A 23,482-nucleotide genomic window follows, 5' to 3' on the forward strand; every position below is an offset into this window, starting at 1 on the left:
TCTGATTTTTATTGTCCTGGTTTGGGCTGCATAGAGTTAATTTTCCTCATAGCAGCTGGTTCGGTGCTGTGTTTTGGATTTAGGATGAGCATAATATTGATAATACACTGATGTTTTACTTGCTGCTAAGCAGTGCTTGCACAGAGCCAAGGACTTTTCAGCTCTTCACACTGCCCTGCCAGCAAGGAGCTGGGAGGGGACACAGCTAGGGCAGCTGGCCCAGACTGTCCAGAGGAATATCCTGTACCATGTGGTGTCACCCTGGACAACGCTATGGGGTGGCTGGCTGGAGCTGGGGGGAACACTGCTCAGGGACAGGTTGGGCATCAGTCAGCATGGGCTGAGCAATTGCACTGTGCATCACTTGTTTCATACGTACTATTACTAGTATCATTATTACTATTTATCATCCTTTTCTGTCTTATTAAACTGTTTTTATCTCAACCCACAAACTTACTACTTTTTTTTTTTCCTGATTCTCTCCCTGATCCCACTAGAGGGTAGGAGGTGTGAGCTATGTGGTGCTGAGCTGCCTGCTGGGTTAAACCACAACACTTATTTAAATTAAATCTGAAAGACTTCTATTAAGTTTCCATTAACTGTAACACATCATCTCTCTTTATGCTGGTTGTATGGCATTACTGCAGTTTTATCTGTTATTGGTGTTTTATTTGGTAATTTTACATTTTATCCCACAGCATTTTGTGTCCACTGCAAACTCAACAAAATAGTGTGAGTTTCCAATAGCTATTCAACAGCATTGACCACGGGCAAGACTACCAAGAAGCTGCCAAAAAAAAAAAAAATCCAAAACAAAACAAAGAATATGCATATATAGATAGCCACACACGTGCTGTCAACCACATCAACTGCAGCGAAGAGAACTAATGAACTACTCTCTCTGTTAGGCAAGAATTCCAGAAAGGTTTCAAATTTTAGGCCAGATCACTTAACTGACATCTGAATACCTGACATGTGCTCTCAAGGCCAGGGCTCTGTTTTGAAACAAAGGAGTATATATGCTTTCAAGAAGAACCCCAGTATATTTCTTTAGCAAAAACAATGCACTATGTATCCAGGTGATACAAATACATGGACCTAATCCTCAGTCTCTGAATTCCCTAAAATGATAGCAATAGATCTAGCTCTTACTGTTCCTTGTTTGGACACAGCTTAGGGAAGTTCATTGATATTCTCTCTGTCCTGTGCTTTTAAAACTCTATTCATCTTTGAGAAAGTAAAAAAGGAAGAAGAAGAAAAAAATAATAATAGTAACTACCAACCTATGCTATAATTTTCAACTGTTTATTCAATTTTTTGAGAAACATTAATTTTAAGACAAAAATCACCACACTTATCAACCACATTACCAAAACTCACAAGTTTCACTGCTGTCCTGGCTGTTCAAGGAAAATCACCTAGCAGAAAGCTGAAAGTATGCAAGAAACAAGTGATTAAGAAGTTGCAAGTTCAAAAGAAACCCTACAAAGTAGTTTGCCCCAGAGCTTAAAAGATAATTGCACTTTTCCATTTCTATAACATTTCTGGAAGTCATCAATTCTTTAAAAATCTGAATAAAAGCAATTATGAGCATCTGAAATAGGAAAGAATAATGAAAATATTTGAACAGTATGTCTTACACAAGACATGCACAAATGAGCTATGGATGAAGATACCTGTAACCATTTAAGGTTAACATCAATGTGGAAAAGTTGTTTAGTACAAATACAACACATCTGGTATGCTGCAATGAGGTAGAAAGTTTACATCACCGTTTTTGCATATATTTTCACTTGGGTGCGTGCACAATTAACCTATGATTGCTTTGTGCAAGTTTCAGGGTCTAGAAACCCATAAACAATAACACATAGGAAACAATCATTCAAATACCTCTGACAGAGATGATTCCAGAGATTGCAATTAGCTGAACTGGCTTATTTATTGGAACATAAAATACAACATGAAGAAAAGCCTGCACAGACAGCTTGGTGGTCTTCACAACTTTGTTTATAAATCTGTGCTTAAAGCAAAGCAGATATATCTTTGCAAGAAGAATCATATTGTGGAAGATTCTTTGGTAGAATCTCTCTTTGGTAGAGTGGAAGAGAGATTCTTCTCTCTTCCACTGCAACCAAATCCAAGAAGATTACATGATCTGAATTTTTTCTTAACCATTACTGCTCCACTCAGCCTCCCCAGTATATTCTCTAAAAAAAATAATTTGCATAGCTGCACTGCATGAATATACAATTCCACAGCCTCAGAATTATATCCTCCATTAAGTTATACAATGGCTGCATAATGTATTAATTCCATATCACATCCCTTTCCCTTTGTTTTATCAGGACATAATATACAACCTCAAAAAAAAAAAAAAATCTGTTTTCTCCCATGTCCTGTGCCCTTCCGCAGCAAAACACATACTGTGTAGCACGGTGAATGAGGATTTATCAATTATTTATTGCCTTTTCCATGAGCAGAGGTGCAAAGAAATATGTCAGCTTTGAAGCCTCAAAAGACAGCTATTTCGCTTTCCAGGTAGTTATCTACTGAATAAAGGACAAAATTGTAGAACTACTCACAACATGACAGTATGGTTTCTGAAAAGTCCAAGGTGGCGTCCAAAGAAGATGCTTATATTAATGGAATATAAATCAGATGGAATACATGAGAACTGCAAAAAATGCATCTATCTCAGGAAGCTGCCAAGATGAGAAATTTTCAAGATTACTAAAAGCATTATGGAGAAGTTTTATTGTATGAATGCCCTCCAAAACTTTTTCAAAGATATAATATTTGCTTGATAGTGCAGTCATTGATACTCTTTTGTGGTGGTTTTACCCTGCTGGGCAGCTAAACTCCACCATATCGCTCTTGTCCTTCCCCTCCTCCAAGGAAGAAGGGGAAAAAATATGATGATATGTTCCAATATGGGTCCCCCATGGGTGACAGCTCCTCCATGGAATCTGTGGCATCTTTTAAATGCATCACAGTCAGAACATTAACACCTGAACAAAGCTGAAACCGTAACAAAAAACAAAGTGTTTATCCTCCCGAGAAACCATTACATGTGATGAGCCCTGCTTTGCTAGAAATGGCTGATGCCTGTCTGTTAATGGGAAGTAGTGAACAAATTCTTTGTTTTGCTTTGCTTGTGCAGGTGGTTTTTGTTTTGCCTAGTAAACTGTCTGTATCTCAAGTCATGAGTTCTCACACTTTTACCCTCCTGATTCCCCTGCTGTGGGAAGTGAGCTTTGCGCTGAGTGCTGCATCGTTGTGCTGAGTGGCCTGCCAGGGTTAAACCACAGCAAGTAGATAGCAACAACTCCCACCCTGCCAGCTATTTCAGATAGTTTCTAATCTTAGGCGCATTAACAGCATCAGCCTCATGTTCAACTCTTTTTTTTTTTATTATTATTATTATTTTTTTTTATGTAAAAATAATGCTTTTCGATGTCTGTTTTGAATTGGTTCCCTCTAAAATTTCCAGGCATGTCCCTATCTCTCAGTATTTTCTTTACAATTAAAGTAATAATTGGGGTTTATAACACCGATGCCTACTTAAACTTATGGATTCATCCTGACATTGGAGGGTTAATAAAGGTATTATTTTAGCATTTACCAGCTTGTATGCATCACTCCTGGCATGAGCTTTTATTGCTTTCATATTTTTATACAAGCAGTGATGAGAACAGAGCATAATTACAACGGCGCCATTCCTACCACAACAATGAAGCCCCTGTCAGCATTTCCCAAATAAAAGCCTATACTGAGTCTTGTTACTCAGCTGTATTAATGCTCCAAACTCAGTTTATAAGGCTGATGTAGGAGAGTATATGTTTCCTTCCCTTTTCACTTCCAAAGGTATATTAGTTCATCAAATGTCTATTGATTAAGAACAAAAGTATATTAGTTGACTTACTAACGATGCACTCAGATACAGATCAATTTAAAAAGAAAACAAACTGGATAACACAATGAATCCAACTCCCTTTTTAAAACAAGTTTTAGGAAAAGTATCTTTTTAAATGGCCACAAAGACTCTAATTTTGGATTAATTAACACTTTCTCCATTTATATTCCAAAGTAATCTTGAATACTGGACCTAATATAAATACACAACCATCTACACATTTAATAATGCATATTACTTAAAGATTTAAAGGAATTGAATTATTTTAGATCTAAAATGAGTTTTATTGAATATTTACAGTTTTTTACTTCCAATAGTTTTAAGTCATCAAATGAAAATGAAAGGTAAAAAAACTGAGAAGACCTGGTGTTTGCTGGCTGAAAGGCTGAAAATTCATAGTTAAGAATCAAGTTTCAGCCTGAAACGCCCATCCATCAGTAGATTTATCGATCAGTGCATACCCCACACATCTTAGAAAAGACAAATTAAAAACAAACAAACAAAAAACTGCACTATTTTTAAGGCTAAGTGTACTACTGAGACACCTCAGCTTTATGTCTCTCACTCTTGATCAGTAAGACCAACACTAGGCAGCGCAGTCAACAGCCCCATCACTGGGGAGTGTATTGTTCTACATGCCTCTGAAGTGTGTAGGAAAGTACTTTTCTGTATCATTCAGTGAATTGTTAAGACACATAACACACAATATTTTAAGCCTCTGATTTCAGTATGCCTAAAATTCAAGGAAATCCTTACACTGTATTCTATTGTTACACTGATAAAAGTACATAGAGATGGTAAAAAATAGCTGCTCTTGAATCAGAGCTGAGCTCCACTAGGATAGCTCTTAATGTGGTCCATCTACTAAATATTAATCCGAGGAAAATACCAAGTATACCACACAAGCTATTAATTACACGGATTGAAATTCCTTTTCCTGTTTACTATGGGATGCAAAGAAACATTGTTCTTAAGCATCCCGCATAATAATAATATCCATTCAATCTCAATACAGCTGTTTTTTTCGCTAAACAGTAGCTGTATGGGAGTCATTTTAAAGCTAGGATGAAAGCAGAAGAAGAGTGTTTGAAAGGAAAATTCATAGTTATAAATAATTTCTCAACTGGTGAGAACACAGATGAAAATTTTAAAAATGTGCCCACTTCAAAATACAAGAGTTTGTGGAATATGGAGCTAACCACAGATGAGTCTTGTTTCCTTCTCGATGAAAGGAATCCACCACTTTTTTGGTCTAGCCTTCTCTCCTGAGAAGAGCAGCAACACTTGCTTCATGCAACATGGAACAGAATGTGAGAACACTACTCACAGTCAGATTATTTATGTGAATCCAACATGCTGTAAGGCATTTCAGTGTCTTCCCTTCCTCTCCTCTCCTTTTCAAATGGACTAAACAGGCTCTTGCGTGTTTGTGTTTGTATCTAACACCCTATCTCCCCATATCTGTTCTCCAACTTCTTTCTGTGAAATGAAAACTAAACTACCCTTCATCAGGACACATGCTCTTAGGAAAGCAAGGTCCAGAGGAAACATCCAAGAAAAACAAACCACAGTAACCAATGCTTGAATTGAGCACAACCAAAGCAAATAATTCTAAAGCTCTTGTTCCCATAAAGTTACATTAAAAACCCACCAAAATATTGCTGCTTGCAAGACAAAAACTAGTAAAAGTGAACATGAAATGGACCTCAAATATGTATATAACTTGGTATGGTTAATACCAAAAAGACCAGCCACCCCCAAACCAGTCTTTTCTAGAAAGCAGCATTTTTAAAACAATGTTCCTGAGGTTTCAAGACTGACACTCACAGAAAATGAGGTCATACCTATTTGCCCAGAGAACATGAAAAAAGGGGCAGTCACTGTGTCAGGTTGACCTTTTCTATTGTTCAGAGAACACTTTACTAAATTAATAAAATAGAAATATCTTCTAGGCATGAGAAAGAAACATTCTTAATACTTGCAGTCTCCTCTTCAGACTAAAAACAGCATTGGTTAATATAATATATATTTTTGTGTAATATCCATCAGCTGGTAATAACCATAAACTGGTTAGTTTTGATACCTAGTTAGCCACTCGGGTTTCTTTTTTATTTTATTTATTTATTTTTAAAATAAAATTTATTTTATTTATTTTTAAAATATTTCACTTTTACCTATCAATTAAAAAAAATAAAATATTACCTCCCAATTTCCTAGTGTCAGGACATTTCCCAGATTTTTCTCCATAATAGCCACAGGTCTCATCTCCAAAAATAGTACAGCCATCACCAAATCTCATAAATACAGAGACTCCACCACCATAAGCTGCTGTGGAAACATACCAAAGAACTACACATTCATTCATAGAATGCAGTCTACCTCAAACAAGCATGCAAGGTGGAAAGCTGATTATGAAAGCAACCAAGAACAAATATTTTCAAGTGACCAAGAATCATAAAAATCAAGATGTGTTAAAAAGCAAGAGGAAGCACACTCCAGAATATGGGCCACATACGTTGTCAAACCCACAATTGCATTTTCAATGATGCAAAACAGCAAAGAAAAAAACAGCAAAATACATTAAGCACTTCCCTAGTATACTGCACCTCTTCAAAAACAATTAGCATGCACAAAGGGTATTTATTCCCTCCACACATTAGCTCTGATAGAAAACGGAAATAACAAGAAAAGTCCTTCAAAACATCAAGCTGATTACCTCTATTACAAAGTTTCTTCCCTCACATGCATCCCCATTTGGATAAGACACATCTACACATAGAGGTAGTCTGGAACACTTCTCAAATGCCTTTTTATGCCCACTTACCTTTCCACACAATGCTTCAATTTCTTCAAAAGAGTAAAAAAAGAAAAAAAAAAAAAAGACAAAATAAGGGGACAAAGTTGTGGTCCTCATCCTCTTCACAACTGCAGGAATTGATCATTTTGATCTGCACTCATTTATTTATCCCAACTGAATTTTACGTTGTATTTATTTTCCATATTTACCTCACTTTTTTTTTTCATTAACCTCTGACTTCACAATTCTCTTCTCACACACTAAACACATTCATCTTTCTGATCCCTGTTCTACCTTTCATCCTGAGGTGATTCCAATGTACCTGTTAATGGTTTCCATTTAGATTCCCATGCTCTTAAAATTCCTTGTCATCTTTACAGTTACCTAAAACTCTTCTAGCCAAAGCCTACAATGTCTACAAAGTCTACGAAGTAGAACTCAGAACCATAGGATCTCATTCATGTGCATTCATCCTCTGCCAGTCAACTTTAACATACTATTACCAACCCCAACTCCCTCAGCCTGTCAACCTGTAGGAGAGGTGCTCTGGCCCTTTGATCATCCTCATGGCCTGTCTATGGACTTGTTCTCCTTTCCTAAAAGTATTTTCCATAATGTCTCAGAACATATTTGACAATGAAATTGACAGCAGGAAGAGGCCATCTGATCACAAGCTCTGGTAGATACAGTGTATTTTAGATAGCAATACCTGCTGGAAGGGAAATACACCTAGGAAAAAGCCGTGCCATGTTTCTCGAGTGTCTTGATAATTTCTTGATGTAGTTGCTCAAAAAGCCACTTAGAAGAAATTCTCTACTGAATATATTTTCTCACAAGAAAGAATTGGCTGGGGATGTGAAGGCCAAAAGCAGTCTTGGCTGCAGTGACTATGACAGAGAGCGGAGTTTTAAATCCTGAGAGGTGTAAGCAAGACAATAAGCAGAATTACAACCCTGGGCTTCAGGAGAGCAGATGTTGGCTTTGAAGATCTGTGTAGCAGTTTCCTACAGAAGACTGCCCTGTTTCAAAGTTAGAAGTAATTACAAAAAACAATAAAAAAAAAAAATTATAAGTATTTCCCATTAAGACGAAGGGAGAATATTCCTAGTACTTGCAGCAAAACCTAGAAATTAGGATTTAATCTGAATTCTGAATCTGCCACTAAGTCACTTCCAGGTACAAAAAAACGACATATAATATGGTTAATTACTGCCAGAACAAGGAGAGGTCTACAAACTCAGAACCTATCACTCTATTTAGAAGCTGACTACCCATAGTCAAAGTTACAACAGGAAAAGATGCCTTTTATTACTAACCTGGCTTTATCCTGCAAAAGTGAAAATTCCTCGATTATGTGTGGAATGATGGCCCAGAGATTCAGAAAGACAAGCAGACAGGCTCCAAATCATAAATGAGTACTGGAGTGTTTTCTGTCTGGGACAGAATGAGCTTTCTATAATGACCTAATAGTCCCAGGGCTGGCCAGCACAAAAAAAAATAATAAATAATCCGTTTTCTTAGTAGAAAAAAAGCTCAGTTCCCAGGGTCAACAAGTAAGCACAACTTTTTTTTTTTTTTTTTAATCTGTTGGAATTATTTGCATCATGGTGATTCTGAGGCCCCAGCTGAGAATCAAGCCTCATTTTGATAGGTGCATACAAACATGGCAAGAATGCAGCCAAAATCCTGCAATCCAATTAAAATAAAGATGTCACAGATCAAAAATACTTAGCAGGGTTTGGCATGTATTTGCCAAAGCTTGAGTTTTCCCAATAAATCTTACCTTGTCTGAAATACTACCACCACTAGCAGAAGGATACACAAAGATTTTAATTAGAATAAACCCTTAAAATTAACAACACTCAACTGTGCAATCAAAAGTAAAATGAAATTCTATATGAGGTTAGCCAAAATCCCATGGGAAAGCCCACACTTTATTCTGTGGTTAGCCTTGACTTCATATGTTAATAATATGAATGGCTGTTGTTGGTTGACTCCATAAAATGTCATTTCCTTTGAGGTGCAGGCTCCTCTTGGCAGGAACAGTGTTTTGACCCACTGTGATTTCTAGGTTACTGGTGCTTAAATTACTATGTTTTGCTACAAGCAACAACACTTACTCTTGTGCTTTTATTTTTGCATTTTACATCTGTTTTGATTTTTCTTTACCCATTGCTTATCAAAGATGAGCTGCATTAAATAGACCAACACATTTATTGAACACATAGGTTAACACTGGATTATCAGGAAAATTCTTTTGTATGTACATCTCATCCCCTGCTTCACATACAGTTTTTAATACAGTTCTTAATCTATGCAATCGGTAACAGTAATAAAATGGAGTCCCTATAATTTGCAAATGATCAAACAGGGCTGGGAGTGAGCATGTTTCAAGGCTAACCTTAGCTCTTCAGCTTTTCACCAAGAGCCTGTGGAAATCCTTTATTTGTGACTCTGTTTCACCATATGTTTTGCAGAGACAAATTTAATTACTGAGAGATGTTCCAAGATTTAGTTATTAGTTGTAAAACACTTCAACAGAGTGGTAAAGTTAGTCTCAAGCTTAATAAGCTTGAAAATGCCAAATGCTACACTATTCAGTCTTCTCCAATACTTTAATTAGCTAGTACTAGAATAGTTAGGGATGACACGTGACAAAGTTTTTATCTTCTTCCTTCTACCTCTCTACTGCTAAAAGGTGGTAGACATTTGTCTTGCTTGTTACTTATGAAACAAAAATATCTTGCTGAAAGGTTACACAGATCACTCTGAAACTAGGTGGGACGTTAGTCAAACCTCTATATTTAAAAGGTCTCCTTCTCTGCCTGGAGCTTTTATCCTTCTGGCTCACTAAAGTTAAGACAACTGGAAATAACCACTAAGAAAAATGGACATCACTCAGTGTTTTACAAACTGGTGGTTACCTCCAAGAGGCTGTCTGAACTCAACAGGAAACATTTACATGGAAATTTATATGTCTTTTAGAACACAACCAGAGTAATTTGCCCTCAACAGAAGGGAAAAAGCAGCATTTGTCTATTTCTTTTCTCCAATTCACAGTCAAAATTATGAAATACATATATATATATATATATATAACGCATAAGAGTCCTATTATGCTGACATGTGTGAAGTTTATTCAAAGCACTGAGTCATTTAGCCCATGAAACCATAGGAACAGTGAAAGAAATAAGTATTTGATACTTCAGATTCTCGTTAACCAAAATACTAAAAGACAACAGTGCCACCTTGTGTTATTATTATAGTTTGAACTACTCACAAATTGCAGAGAAAATATTTTCTACCTCTTTCACTAAACCCCAGGTTTTACTAGTCAGATTTTGTAATTATTATTTTGTCATTACTAATGTGGATGGAAACTGAAGGACTAGGGAGATGAGTTTTCTAAACCCAACACTTCCTGCCAGGCTTTGATTTGGCTGCAGATTTTCAGGTTCTGTTTGCACCAGCTCTCCAGGGGTTGGGAACATGGGGCCCTTCTTCCCTTACACATGGATGCCAGTAATGTTAGACACTGGTTAGTTGCGCATTTTGCAAGATTTCACCAAGACACACAGAAAAAAATAATAAATAATATATATATATATATACATTTGCATTACACACCACCATACCTTAGCAAACACCAGAGCACGTCACGAAATGACAACCTTAAGCTGATGACCTTGATACTTTGCCTGCACGTTATTGGTGTTGGATTGGCCACTTGTTTAACATCTGCAAAGCAAATGAGCAGAGCTGTCCCCAGCCGCTGATGACTGAGGAAGTTCATCCAACCCACACAGGGTATAGCGCATTAGGGAACGTTTAGGCACCTTCTTCCTAGCAAGTGTTTGCGTAAATCTCGGTTTCCCCCTTTCTGTGGCCGATTACAGCCCGCATTCCTGCCGTGAATGACCCCTCCGACCGCCCCAGTGCCCAGGAGCTGATAAGCAGGAAATGTCGGCTAAACACGGAGGGAAACGCGCAGAACGTGCTCCTAAGGTCCCAAGCCACCAGGGGAATTCGCTTGGCGAGCCAACAGTGGCAGCTGCTCGCGGTGGCGCCGCGCACACGGCGCCCCACACGGGGAGGGCTCCCCCACGCCCCGCTGACAGGGCTGCCACCGCCACCTTCACCACACCACCACCCCCCCCGCCATCGACGGTTTAACGGCCGCCGCGAGCTTCCCGCTTCCCGCAGCAGCCAATAAGAGGAGGAGGGGAGGCGGCCACAGCCAATAGGGGCGCGGGGCTGGCGGGAGGGGCGGGGCCAGGCTGAGGGCGGCTCTGGGGGGGGAAGGGGTGTTTCGGTGTTTCCAAGTTGAATCCCCCCCCTCAGACCGCGGGGCTGGGGGGCGTTCATGAGAGATCTTTTGGTTACGCACCCTGCCAGGGCCTGAGGTGACTGAGGTCCATGCTGCACCTACGATAGAGCACAGTGCATCATGGCTGAACTGAGCTCAGGGCGTATAAGGCTCGTGTTTTAACAGAAATGTGTTTTCAGGAGGCACACGCTGCTGCTTCAGCATTACGTGATCTCCAGAAGTTAACAAAGTGATTTCTACGAGCTTATGTCTCCCAACGCAGGCATCAGCTCATATCAAGCTAACCCCGTCTTAACTCTGAAAATCTCTTCGCTGCCCCTCTGTCAAGAGCAGCAAGAGATTTGATAATGCACTGCTAAGTTTTCTGAAATCCAAACCTGCTATTTTCACCCTGCACCGAAAGAAGTAAGGCAGTGCTAGGGAAGCACCATTCAACACCTACACAGCCACACGGACTTTTAAGCCTGCAGCTGAAAGTAAAGCAGGTTTTAAGTACACAAAGGCAAGATTTACAGGATCCCAGAGAGGTTATATGAGAACTGTAACCAGACTGATACTCACTAAGGTGAAAAGAACCCTGCTTTCCTGTTCCACAACACAACAGCTAAGTGTGTAGTATGATCATTTATTTAATTTTTGTAGGTAAGTGGTGAGAACAAGCTTTGCAGCATACTCTAAAGAGTTCCCTTTCCACTGGCCTCCAAAACCTCCCTCCCAGGGCCCACCTTTACATATATGGGAAAGATACGTAGGGGTTAATCTGTCTTTAATTTACTAATAATTTCAAATCACTAATTTTTAAGTAACAGTTAACAGTCATCAAGCTGTACTAGGAAACACCAAAATTAATGAGCTTAAGAAATTATTTAGTGATTTTAAGTATTATATGAGAACACAACTTTACAATTTGTAATTTTGCTTTCAAGCTTAACATTTCACAACTAGTTCCTAGCTGAATATATATAATGCAGTTAAATCCAAGCTTGTCTTGCTTACAAGTAGCTCTGGCACTGAATGTCAAAATTATTTTCCCAACCTACTTCCTCACATCCCAATGGATTAAACTCCCAATGTGAGTTAGACAGTCTTTCATAAGTTCTAACATGTAATAGGAACAGATTTTCTGATTACTACTATTCCAGCTTAAACATATTGCATATTGCTGATTGGTCCCCATTGGCTGTTCTGCTCTCTAAAATTTCACATATCAAAGTGTTGGTTGCATATGAAGAATAATCCTTCCAGCTAGTGGCAACCATACCACCTGTGAATGAATATATATGCATATTTGTTATACCTGTATTATACCTTAAACCTATACTCCTTTTAGTAATAGTCCCATACCAATTCCACAAGAACAGGTAAAATATCAGATGTATACAATAAGCAGATCCGTGTATCAGATAACATTTCCATAACTATTACTTGGTTAAATTATGAGCACAATTCACTATCCTGCACCAATAAGTTTTTTTTTAGACAAGACAGTTGTATTGAATTCACTTCCTTTTATTGCAGTGACATCCCCATGGTACAAAGTATTAACTGCAATAGTTACGTTAAAACATTAGAAAAGCATTTGTGTGTGACAGTTACAGTACAGTATCAAATATTACATCTTCAAACCAAGTGGGTCATTACCCACTAACGCTCAAATCTTTAAATTATTTTCAGTTATTTTTAAATATGTAATGTCAGGAAAGCATATAAAAAGAATGTATGTAAAAGGAAACCTAAATACAAATAGAGTGAGCAAATAAATAATTGATTTTCACCAGCTATTGCTGACTTTCTAAACCCATACAAAGAAACCTAATCTATAGAAAGTATGAATTTTCATGTGTCAGTGATACTTCATTTTTCAAGTAATTAACGATTGGAACATAACTAAATTTGGCGTCAAAAATCAAAGCAGACGTCGGAATGACTACCACTAACTGACATTTGTTGCTAACAATTACTATTAACTGTTGAAGTTTTAGTGTAGCAAATAATCTGGGAACTTGACCTTGTGCCTAGTGTTAGTGGACTTTTGAGAGTGCATATGTGAAAAGCATCCTACATATTTCACAGACATTACCCTAACTATCCCCATATGCATATTTAGATATATTTTATATAATTTTATACACATATATGCATGTATACACACACTTCATTTGGTTTTTGTGTTACAGATCACAAGCAATGGTTTCCTGAATGGGCAAAAAAACCACATTTAAATAAGTGTACCTGTGCACTTTTTTTTTTTTTTTTAAAGATAGCAGCACTAAGTCCATGCCTTACTGTCCATCTGTTCAAAGTAATGTAACCCACAAAACAAGAAGAAACATGGCAATGATTTCATATTCACAATGTGACATCCATATTCCCCAACAACCATGGTAAAATCTGTAATAGACACAATGATTATTTTGATTTCCACCCCCTCACTTGGGAGGAAATAGCACTTTTACTGCAAACTGTCTTATGTTTATTTTAACAAGCTGGGTTCATGCTGGCATCAGTTATCTCACACTTAGCAGCAAAACATGCATGTTCTTGTTTTTTAAAGTGAAATGAATCAATAGACTCAAATCCAATTGATAGAAACAAATGGAAAAAAAATTGCAGTTCAACAAGAAATTGACAACAGCATATACTGCACTGTATAGAGTATTTTTTTTTTTAAATCTTGAATCATAACTTGAAGTTCTACCTTGCCACATAATGACTAATTGCTTTGTCCTTCAGAAAGAAACTGGTACATTTCAATTTGATCTCCTATTTAGCATAATGCAACTTTTCTGTGCATCCTTAAATGAAAGTCACTGAAGCACTGGTAAACTGATCCAGTAGTATGTCCAATCCTAATATCAAAAGCTTGTGAAATGTTTTTAGGCAATCCTTTCTATCCAAAATATATAGGAATTTAAAAACAGTTCACATTTTACCTTTGTATAAAGGCTCAAGTGTAATTTCTTGTGTAGGTGTTTATAGTAGTAGACTGAATTATGAAGTTGTCAAAATATACAATGAAAGGGCATACAAGATTGGCAGTTTCTTGATTGAACATAGAAAATGTATAAAGTAGAATGTATGGAAAAAATCTAAACTGGCAGATGATCAAACCTGAGTATCTTTTAATAAGACTAAGTGTATTTTCTTACAACTTGAATGAATTGACTAAAAACATCTCCCCTGGTAACTAGTGGTCCTTTTAACCATTTGTTGAAAAATGCGAGAACCTTAGCTTTTGCTTTTTATATCGAATAGCAAGATTCCACATAGTGTTTACTGTTTTCTGTTAGATAGTATCACATTGCTCACATTATCCCCATTTAAGCCTTAAGTTGAGTTTTGTTTCAAACTAAGTTGTAAGTGACACCAAAATAGTAATAGGCCAAGAACTAGGACAGGTTTTTTTCTTTCTTCCAATTCTTCAGGAGATAAATGGCCTTAGTCTGTTAAGATGAATTGCTTCTAACTAGAGCTATAGATTTACACAGCATCCTTCACAAAGTCAGCTAACCTTAGCTGTGTATTTCAGACTAGTGCCAAGGAAGTACACAATGTCAAATTTGAGAAGAGGATCCTCTGACAATATAGTTTTATTTTAACTGTTTAGCTTTATTTTAGTTGTTACAAAATTTGGTAGTACAGAGTCCTAACATCAGGAATTTGTCTTAGTTCAATTGACCTGCCTCAATTCTCACCTTTAAATCTAACAGATATAATAATAGTAACAAAAAAACAAAACTTTCTGACAATAGAAAACACACAGTACTAAAAACTAATAGCTCAATGGAAGACTGAAAAGCAGCATTCATTTTTATTGTAATATGGAAGAGATTAAAAACCAAAGGAAGTCTGATCTAAAGTCTTAGTTGAAGGCAGATTTTGACATTCTATATAAATTTACAAAATAGGATGTATGTGGATGAGATTTGGTTAATTTCAGAAGGCACCTCAAGGCTAAAAGGCTTTTATAAATCTATAATCCTTTCATTGATTAAAAATAAAACACTTTTATTGCTGCTATTCAAATAGCAAACAAAAAACTTGTCTTGTTCTTCAGTCTAACAAGGAATCCTCCCCCATTAAGCAAGATAAAATTACAGAAAATATAGAATAAACTGAAGATGTCACAACTTTAGAAATACATTAACTTTCCTTGTGTGCTTTCAAGTCAGTGAAATAGTGAAAGAAGAGTCACTTTTTGCCTTTGTGATGTTAATAATCTATAGACGTCAGTCACTCTCCCGGGGCACTGAAGTACCATGTCATCATAGCTGTCCCCTGTGCAGTACTCTTAGGAATAGAAGGTAAGAACACTCTGATGATTCCCACGAACAAGGAGAATTGGTGGCAGATCTTTAGAAAGAGCTTCTAACCAGGCCATGTATAATGCACTAGAAACTGCACCTTTTCGTGCAACTGGCAAACTCCTAAAATACACAAAAAAAGAACAGTTAAACCTGTAACAAATACAAGTCATATCAAATGAAAGCAAAAGTATGATTCTGCAAAGAGACAGATATTAAGTCAAGTTTCCTAAGCTTTTTAGTTTTTGCTTTTTCCTCAGAACTTAATGAGTTAAGGAGCTTGTTATCTTAAGCACTACAGGATCTCACACCTCACTTTTGGCTTCTCACCACCATCTAATTCAGGCAGCTTCAGGGGAAATTCTCCTCAATGAGACATACATGTATATTTAAAGACTCCTGAGGATTTTAAAATACTGCTTTTTCTTATGATACTAGGTTGGATGCAGTCTAATATTCTTAGTTTCTCTTCTTCTGAAGCATGTCATACTATTTTCTTTCAAAACAACAACTACTGGAAGTCTATTTTCCCTATTCAAACTTTGCTTGTGGTATCACTTCATAGAGCTCTGAAGTAGCATCCTCAAGGAAATCAGTGAAAAAAACACATTGTGTTTTGCTTGTTTATTCCAGAAGTAGTTCCATGGAAATCCATCATCAGACAGCACTGCTACCACTATCTACACAGATCATCTAGAAAAAAATTGAGATGAAGGGCTTGAGAAAGGTGAGGATAGTTGGCATGCAGGAGTAGAACCAACGTGAGAATCCCAAGCTGCACCAGGAACGTGGAGGTAATTATCTGAAGTAGCATATCATAATTATCAGCTCTGAAAACCTCCTTGAGTATTTTTCCATACTTCAATGCCAAGCCATTTTTTTTCCTGACCTGTACTTACACATATTTACAGTACACACAATTCTGCATCAATTAAGATAATAATAAAAGTAATTTACTTACATGACAATTATGTTAGCTGTACTTGAATGTTCCTTCAGCAACTCATTTAGCCTAATCTGGCGATAAGTCTGTAATTAAAATGAAACTTGTTAGGAAGATCCTCTACAGAAACTGCAAAAAAAATCATTTAATCAATGTAAGAACAGTTATAGTTAATTGGTGTTAGTCATGTCTAGAAAGCATGTGCTTGCCCCTCAGGCTGGCATCTTGCTTGCTTTCCTGAAGTATCTATGTTTCCAAAGCTGGGAGAAAAGAAAGCGATAAGCCTAACATGTGCGAATAAACCAAGTACTTTCTAAGATAAGTTTAAGATTGTTCTTCTAATGATACCATCCCTCTGCAGCTGCTGGAGGCAACCTCTCTTCAAGGTTCCCTTAGCTATCTATATCCTGTAAGCTCAGAGCAAGGTGGTGTTACTAAGTGAAGCCCTTCTCCATAATGTATTTCCTTATTTAGTACTCTGTCCTTTCTTAACATCTTAAGCAACTCCTCCCCTTCCTCCTACTGATGGTTTTTCTTAGTTTGTATTCATATAGCCATTTTTAGTTTTTATGTCAGCTATTTTTTTTTTTTTTTTTTTTTTTTTTTTTTTTTTTTACAATTCTGCTGTTCTCATGTCAGCAGAAGTCCTGCTAGCCTGCTGGATAGTGTTGGCAGAAACAAATCAGCTACCAGGAGACAAAAGAATACATCACTGCTATTATCTCATTGAAAAAGTGTTTTGAGGGTAAGGCATAAGGAACAGCAAGGCATCATGCAGTTCATTAATTATAAAGTCTTTCTTCTAGTCCCTGCATAATATGGGGTTACAAGATCCTGCCCTCAGCTGCCAATCTGAACCTACATGTTAGTTATATCCCTGTTTTTACACTTACAATGCAGTGACTCCTGCTACTTCTCTACTGCTAATCCCCACAGAGGTTGTAAAAATCCAGATAGGAATACAAGAAAAACGTGAAAGTGAAAAAAGTGAAGAACTTCAGATCACTGAAGCTTTAACCAGTCTTTTCTTTAGATACATGGGTGTATCTGTATCCTGTTACAGGATGCTGCTTGAGTGCCCTCCACAGAAACACTGATGGAAGAATGAGGAATGCCTCTGATGTCTACAGCGCACAAACATTTAAGAAAAAAATCAAACCTTTAACTGCTCCTTAACAACACAGTTAGGTGTGTGTTGGTTTTAAATAATGAAGCACCAAAGGGTAGTCTGGGCTCAACTAAACAAAATGTCAGGACGAGCTTAGTGTTCTAAGTGAACTGCTAAAACCCTGTGGGATATCAGTTTAGAACCTGCAATGACAAAGAACAGAAACAGTTTGTTGTTTTTTCACTGTGCCCCCTCCACAGCTGGTTTTAGATGCTGTTTTCATAAAAGCTGTTATGAAAGAGGTAAAGCAAGAATCAGTTCGACAATATCACACGCATAAATACAGTAGACAAAAAACTTTACAATGTTTAACATAACAAGCTAAGGAATACAGAACCTTTGTTTTATAAAGCTCAAGTTCATTATCTGTTATCCTCCACGGTTCATCCTCCTTCATTTTATCTGCAACTTCTTGTTCTTTATCATCTTCATGAAGTCTGAAGGGCTCTATCATTTCCTCAAAAGCTGCAATACTGGAATGATTACATGAACAGACATTAAAACACATATAACACTGGTCTGTAGGTCAGCAATGCCTTTCATTCTATTAGAAAGTAAATTTTAATACCACATAAAAATGAACAAACTATTTGCATACAGAATCAGCTGTGCATAAGCTGTACGAAAGATAAAGGCAAACACTACAATGCGAATTTCAATTAGTGACATCTGTAGAGTTTTTACTATTCACTGCAGAAGTTTTGCTAAATAATTTTACTGCAATTGTTCTAAAGCTGAAGATACCAGCTTAGAAAATCTATATTAACAATCACTAACAATAGTTTCTTCCTGATTAATTTTGAAATGGGAGTTTATATGTCACACAGAGTAAAAAGCACCGGACTGCGATCAGGTCTCATGCTAGGGCCATTAGGGTTTTTAGCTACATGTTTGATCTTTCCAATACAGTCTAAGAGCTACATTCAAATCCCAATAAGCAGAGCCATCTTGTCTATAGTCTTTGCTGTTACATTTCTTTTTAGAATGTGAACTGTTATTTTGATTTCACCTGGATGTTTTAGCAGGAACTTTAAAAGAAAACCTGAAGACTAAAAAGGCATTCATTTCTATAAAAAGCAGCTTTTCCTACCCATATTTTGATCCTTCTCATTTACTTTCTCTAGCCACATTACAACACTTAAGCATGAAACTAAGGCTGCTTCAAGAGAGATAACTTGTCTTTGAATAGCCCAAAGACGTGAGAAGCCAGAAAAGTAAATGAAGGATTTCGCAGAGCACAGTGAAATGTATGCTTTATGCCCAACGGAATAAGCACTTTTGACACTTCTTTTTCCTTTCATAAAGAATACAAGGTATTCACCATCTTCTGTAGTTGCTAATTATAGTTTATAAAGTTAAAAAAACTACTACTACTAAGTATATACTGTAATATCATTAAGTGTAACACCTAAGCTTCCATGCAGTTATAGTAGTCAATCCCCCACGACCATTTTCAACCTGAGGTGTTCCTGTCCTCAGGTAAACTACCATGTTATAAGAGTCTTTACTGTGTTAGTTGACACAATGACTTCACCTTCATTACAAAACGAAAGCAAACTGCTACTTTTTGATAGAAAAAAACAAAGCATTAACAATATTCTATTGTACAGCACAGAAAATATTACAGATAAATCTTTTTTCTAGTTAATTTACAGCTATTCTTAACTCCAACTGGATTTCTTAAGCAGCTTTTGGATTTATTGTGGAAAATGTTTCCACTGAGACAACTAAAAATGCTCTCAGAAGAAATAATTTTCATTCACAGAGGTTATTCATGAGTTCTCTAAAATTCTACAGCCTCAACTTCTAATGCATAATTGAGAATTAAAATTAAGCTTATGCATTTCACAGTAGCAGACTCCCAAGAACAAAGACATCCAAAAGTATCAGAGTGCCAGAAGTACTCTACCAATTTTAGTTACTTGATACGTTGTATACAACTAACATTTTTAAAAAATGGAAAATCAGTATCACATGTACAATCATAGACATGCAACTTAAACATCAATGTGAATTTAAAACAAAAGGAAGAAAAATAGACCAGGCTATTTGAAGACAAGATGTTGTTATATATAAGCATCCATGTAAGATTAAGTCCATTTTCCTACCTGCCTGCATTTTTAAGTTTAAGGTTACAATCTAAGGGCAAGAGATTTAAAAATACATAAAAAGCAAAACTGTATATTTTTGAGTGTAAGAGTTTTTGCTTAGTTTATTTCCTTGATTGTCGTGAACATTTAACACCAAATGTTATTTCAACATAACTATTCTAATTCATTAAACAGATCAAGAACTCAACTAACAAATGAGCTTTTTTGATTCTGTTTTGAGACTTACTTTTCTTTCTTTGGCTTAGTATTAATATCTCCAAGAACCATGATATCTGAGAAGTCTATCCGAAATTTGCTGAGTAGGGTAGCCATCCTGTAACAGAAAAGCAAGCCTTTATGCATGTTCAGATTTGTAATTATTTAACAGGGTAAGCAGGTAAGAAAAATAGCTTAAAAAGGCAACTGAAGTGTTAAATTTTCTGAATAATATTATGCAAACCTGGCTTACAGCTATAAATTAACAACACACTATTTATTTTTTTCCAAAATAAAGTAAGAACTCTCCCTTAAAGCTCTCCCAAACAATATTTAACAAGTAGAGAAAACATTAGTTTCAGACAATGCTGCAGAAACAGTAGTCTAACTTGAGGTATCACATCCAACACAATCTGGTGGCAATGGAACTTTCTTGAAGAGCAAGAATAGAATTGGTTATATCTCCACCAAATAACAATTGAAAGAAGGCTACTCATAAGAGCAAGCCACCTACTGTTTAACATGTTCTTCTAGCATTTTAAATGAGAATTATAAAGGTAAACTTACGCTCTTCTATCATGATCAATCCTGTTTATTTTTCCACCAATGAACACTCTGATCTTACAGTCTTTCCATTTTTTCTTGGTTGTAATAAGATATGGAATCAACAGCGTCAAACCTGCATTTTAACCAGAATTTGAGAATGTATCAGAAAACACAGCGTCATATAAAGCGTTTGACAGTATGAATTTGTAACCTATATATGAACTGACTGAAAAATAATTATGAGCAATTAATTCAAAATCACTTATTCTTCTGAACACATGCTTTAGAAGTATTAAGTATGTTACCTCCGTCATCAAATAGCCACCAGACATCAATATTGCTTTTACCCTGTTTCTTCTGAAACTGGGTACTAGCATCGAGAAGTCTTTGGTCAGCCACATTTAAAGGAGAAGAAGGACTCTTTGAATCTGAAAAGAAAGTGTGATGGCATTTCATTTTTAAAATGTTTTTCTTAATAACCCCTAAATTCAAATGCATTGTAACTTATTTGATTATAACTTCTCCAAATTATGAAGTAATTAAAAAACAACATTTAAACTATTTTCCCCATACTCCACTATTGATTAAGTGGATATCAATTGAGCTGTATTTATGGAGTCTACAAACTCCCTGAATTAATATTAGTGGTTAAAGATTTAAGCCTCCAATTCATTTAGCACACGTTTGACAAACGAAGAGATTTGTAAGATTTTTATACACATTTGCCTGGACATTAACATTTCATACATACTTCATAGCATTCAGTAATGTGCTGTTGCTACCTCTTGTAGATAAGTTTCAGGGAAATTCTTATCTTGATGCTAATGTAAAAGGAGATAGCACCTCCTAAGCACTGTTCTTTCTTCAAATCCATTTTACCTTTAAGTGCATGGATGAAAGAAGAGCTAATTCATCCTTTTACAAAAGATAGGATTCCTTAAGTTAGTTTTGCATGTCTAAGGCTCTGAAGCACAGACTATCTTGTGCAATGAAGTTATTGGATTTGCTGAGTACAATACAATATAAGCATTTTCAACGAGATTATACGTTTTATTTTATTTTTTAATAATTACATAATTTATTTGTAACTCCTTTCCCTTAGTTAAAACCTGAATTTTAACAAGAACCAGGAGTTTGTTATTCATCTCAGTTTTTATTTTATTAGGAATTTTTAAACATAGAGTACATCTGTGACTGATTTGTATTAATATTCTACTTCACTGTACACTGGGACTTCTTCCAAACTGCCATCTTGTGGTTCAAGATGTAATATCACTTTTCATTACTGAAACATAACAGCTTATGGCTTTTGAAATTATGCAGAAAACATGACAAAAGTTAGAAGCATCTCTTGGTAAAGCAAAAAAACTGTGCTTAACTCTCAAAAAAGTTTGAAATAAACCAATGAGTGAAAGCTGTTTAATTCATCTCTGAAAATGCTGTTTATTTAAATTACTACTGCACGTTATTTCAGATGTTAATCTCACTGACTGGCTATATTATTCTTTGCTTTGCAAGCTATTCAGCAATTCTGAACAGAGCAACAGCTATGGCTTTAGAATATTTCTGAACATACTGGTGGAGCTCTTCCACTACACCTAAATCAAGTAAGGACCCAAACAGATACATCCATATCTTAGACAGATGCATGATCCCTTCTCAGTAGCAACTTCTGGTAATTTCCAAAAGCTTTATTCTTCCACAACCTAATCCATACGGATGAAGCACATTCCCAATCAATTATGAAAAAAATCAAGCTTGCATGGCTGATATTTTTCTTTCTCAAATGTATGTGTTGAAAGGAGTACAAAAGGAAAACTGAAATTAACAATGCAAAAGAATGATTTAACGAAAAGGTGGAAAATGCCTGCCTTTTTTCAACAGTGGTTGTGTTGAAGTCTTTCCATCCTCTTCCTCCTCTAGAAGATTTTTAAAGATACAAAATAAAAAGGTTAATTTCCTTTGTGATGTTAGTGAAAATACTACTAGTCTATAAAACAAACAAAAAGAAAATAAAGATGTAGAATGAAGTGAATTTTCATACAAAGAAAAGCACAGATTCCTAAGAGTTATGTCCCAAGAACTGATTTGTATTTAAAAAAAATAAATCATATTTCTCACTCAAATTCTTAATTTGAGGTTTTACTTTAAAGAGAAGAAAGTTGGTTATTGTCATATGTCAAAGAATCCTGAATGATTTGCATGTCTGTTAACATGCATATAATAAAATGTTCTACTCTGAGGTAAAAAACACCTTCATTAAGTTAGCAGCTTTAAAAAAATCATGCAATCCACAGCTGTGTGGCCTGATTCTCAAGCAGTTTTTAATGGCACTCAATCTCATTAACAAAAAGTGTATTGTAGATCATAATCCACCACCTGTTTTTATTTAGGTCATGAAGATTTATTTTACATCCAGTAGTCTCTAAAGCAATATATGAGTTATTAGGTATCAACAGCTAGAAAAGCATGACATGCTTCTCTGTTCCACAAACACAACAAAAACCTTTTTAATTCCTTGGGAGGATGAAAGGGACTGAAGAAGGAACAAGGCAGAAAAAGAGTAAGAACTCAAATTTCACTGCTAACTAGGAAGTTACCTTTACGTAGCGCAGGAGTTCTCTCACTAGACGATGGAACAAAAGCTATAGAAGTGTCTGTCTCAGCCTTCTTGCTATAATCCACTTTAATTATGACATCCTTGGAACATGGAGATTTTTCTTGGGATGATAGTAACTCTTCTTTGGAAAAGCAAAGAACCACATTATAAATTACTTATTTGTCCCAAATGGAGTAAGACAGAGGCATGTGACTACTGAGGTGGTTTGCAATTGGTTAAACTGCACTGCAACTAGTATGCTGTTATAAACAAAAAACAGCAAAATAATATATACAAACTGTTTCAAAGTACAAAGAGGCATCTCTTCTGAACAGAGCTTTATTTTCCTGTTACTTCCTTCACAGATTTTGAGTTTTAATTGCATTACCACAGGCTAAACTTAAAACAGAGCTAACTAATATCAATTCCCTGGTGGGAATGACAATCATCATGCTTGCACTAATTACCATTATAATAATTGATTTTTTACATTTTTTTTTCCCCAAAGTGTAGAACTGTGAAGACACAGTACATCTAGCATAGTAAGATTTGAAAATAGGAGCTAAATAGTTTCTATTA

The 23,482-nt window shown here is 36.1% G+C and overlaps 1 protein-coding gene across 4 annotated transcripts in view; it reads right to left on the reverse strand.

Annotated features, from left to right (window-relative positions):
- Positions 1 to 12,525: 12,525 nt before the first annotated feature.
- The window catches only part of SLC12A2 (solute carrier family 12 member 2), a 62,765-nt gene continuing 51,808 nt past the window's right edge, over positions 12,526 to 23,482 (reverse strand). For 2 of the 4 annotated variants that reach the window (XM_068665982.1, XM_068665985.1), the window contains exons 20-27: positions 22,905 to 23,045; positions 22,176 to 22,223; positions 20,610 to 20,732; positions 20,326 to 20,437; positions 19,790 to 19,876; positions 17,790 to 17,925; positions 16,303 to 16,370; positions 12,526 to 15,464 (exon numbers count right to left, since the gene is read on the reverse strand). In XM_068665982.1, coding sequence (XP_068522083.1) covers positions 15,329 to 15,464; positions 16,303 to 16,370; positions 17,790 to 17,925; positions 19,790 to 19,876; positions 20,326 to 20,437; positions 20,610 to 20,732; positions 22,176 to 22,223; positions 22,905 to 23,045 — 851 coding nt within the window. In that variant the 3' untranslated portion in view covers positions 12,526 to 15,328. The remainder of the gene's footprint in view (positions 15,465 to 16,302; positions 16,371 to 17,789; positions 17,926 to 19,789; positions 19,877 to 20,325; positions 20,438 to 20,609; positions 20,733 to 22,175; positions 22,224 to 22,904; positions 23,046 to 23,482) is intronic. The other 2 variants (XM_068665983.1, XM_068665984.1) reach the window with 2 other exon arrangements.

Source organism: Anas acuta, chromosome Z (assembly GCF_963932015.1).
Source record: "Anas acuta chromosome Z, bAnaAcu1.1, whole genome shotgun sequence".
Classification (NCBI taxonomy): Eukaryota; Metazoa; Chordata; class Aves; order Anseriformes; family Anatidae; genus Anas; species Anas acuta.